Source organism: Calidris pugnax, unplaced genomic scaffold (genome assembly GCF_001431845.1).
Source record: "Calidris pugnax isolate Ruff unplaced genomic scaffold, ASM143184v1 scaffold1312, whole genome shotgun sequence".
Lineage (NCBI taxonomy): Eukaryota > Metazoa > Chordata > Aves > Charadriiformes > Scolopacidae > Calidris > Calidris pugnax.
Window position 1 is genome coordinate 11,870 of NW_015091899.1, and position 1,329 is coordinate 13,198.

Below are 1,329 nucleotides of genomic sequence, written 5' to 3' on the forward strand. Positions count from 1 at the left end.
GAGGTCCCGGGTGGAGGGGTTAGGTAAACCGGGGGTGGGCAGGTCGGTGTCCCCCCCCGAGGAGGCCGTCTCCAGGTGGCTGCCCCCGCAGAGGAGGTCCAGCTGGGACACCGACGTGGCCTGGTCCCGCCTCGCGGCCTCCAGAGGCCCCGGCAGCGGCAGCTTTCGGTGCTGGGCCCGAGGCTTCAGGCACCGCCGCCTGCGGGGAGACGGTGGGGGGGGGTCACCCCGAGGTGGGGGGGCACGGTGGGGGTCACCCCACCCCCCTCCCTCGCTGTTGGGTGCCTAAGGAGGGGGCTGCAGGCAGCCATAGGGCAGCTGGGGGGGCAGGGGGCCCCCCCAAAAAAAAGCCAGCTCTAGGGCTCCTGGGGGTGGGGGTCCCACCTAACACCGGCTACAGGGCAGGCAGAGATGCCAGGGTGAGGTGCCCCCCACCCAGAACCCAGCTATAGGATGCCCAGGGGTGCCAGGGGGTGGTACCCCCAAAAAAAAGCCAGCTATAGGACTTCTGGGGGTGGGGGTCCCACCTAACACCAGCTACAAGGCAGGCAGAAGTGCCAGGGTGAGGTGCCCCCCACACAGAAGGCAGCTATAGGATGCCCAGGGGTGCCCCCAGGGTGGTGTCCCCACCCCAAAGCCAGCTATAGGTTGCCAGGGCGTGGTGCTCCCCCCAAAAAAGCCAGCTCTAGGGCTCCTGGGGGTGGGGGTCCCCCCCTAACGCCAGCTACAGGGCAGGCAGAGATGCCAGGGTGAGGTGCCCCCCACCCAGAAGCCAGCTATAGGATGCCCAGGGGTGCCCCAAGATGGTGCCCCCACCCCAAAGTCAGCTATAGGGTGCCAGGGGGTGGTGTGCCCCCCACCCAGAAGCCAGCTATAGGGCATCCAGGGGTCCCAGGCAGGCAGTGTCCCCCCCATATCCAGCTATAGGGTGCCAGGCGAGTGCTGCCCCCCCCATACCCAGCTGTAGGATGCCCAAGGGTACCAGGGGGGGACTGTTCCCCCCCCCCAGGCCACAGTGGGGACCCCGGGGGTGGGGGGCAGGGGGGGTGCTGACCTGCAGTAGTAGATGAGGAGGCAGAGGAGGATGAGGACGAGCAGGGCCAGGGCGCCCAGGATGGTGAGCAGGAAGATGGTGTGGTAGGTGGTGATGTCCGTCACGCCCGCCGCCATCGCCACCAGCCCTGGGGGGGGGACACAGTGGGGTCGGATGGGGGCACGGTGCACCCCCCTTCCTGCACCCCCCTTCCTGCACCCCCTTTCCCTGTATCCCCTGTCCTCGTGCACCCCCCACTCCTGCACCCCCATCCCCACTTACCCTATCCCTGCACC

At 68.5% G+C, this 1,329-nt stretch overlaps 1 protein-coding gene across 1 annotated transcript in view; it reads right to left on the minus strand.

The window, feature by feature from the left end:
• The window catches only part of LOC106900141 (protein FAM171A2-like), a 9,403-nt gene that overhangs the window by 641 nt on the left and 7,433 nt on the right, over nt 1-1,329 (minus strand). Inside the window, exons 5-6 of the mRNA XM_014962125.1 lie at nt 1,055-1,246; nt 2-199 (exon numbers count right to left, since the gene is read on the minus strand). Of these exons, the coding sequence (XP_014817611.1) occupies nt 2-199; nt 1,055-1,246 (390 nt within the window). The remainder of the gene's footprint in view (nt 1; nt 200-1,054; nt 1,247-1,329) is intronic.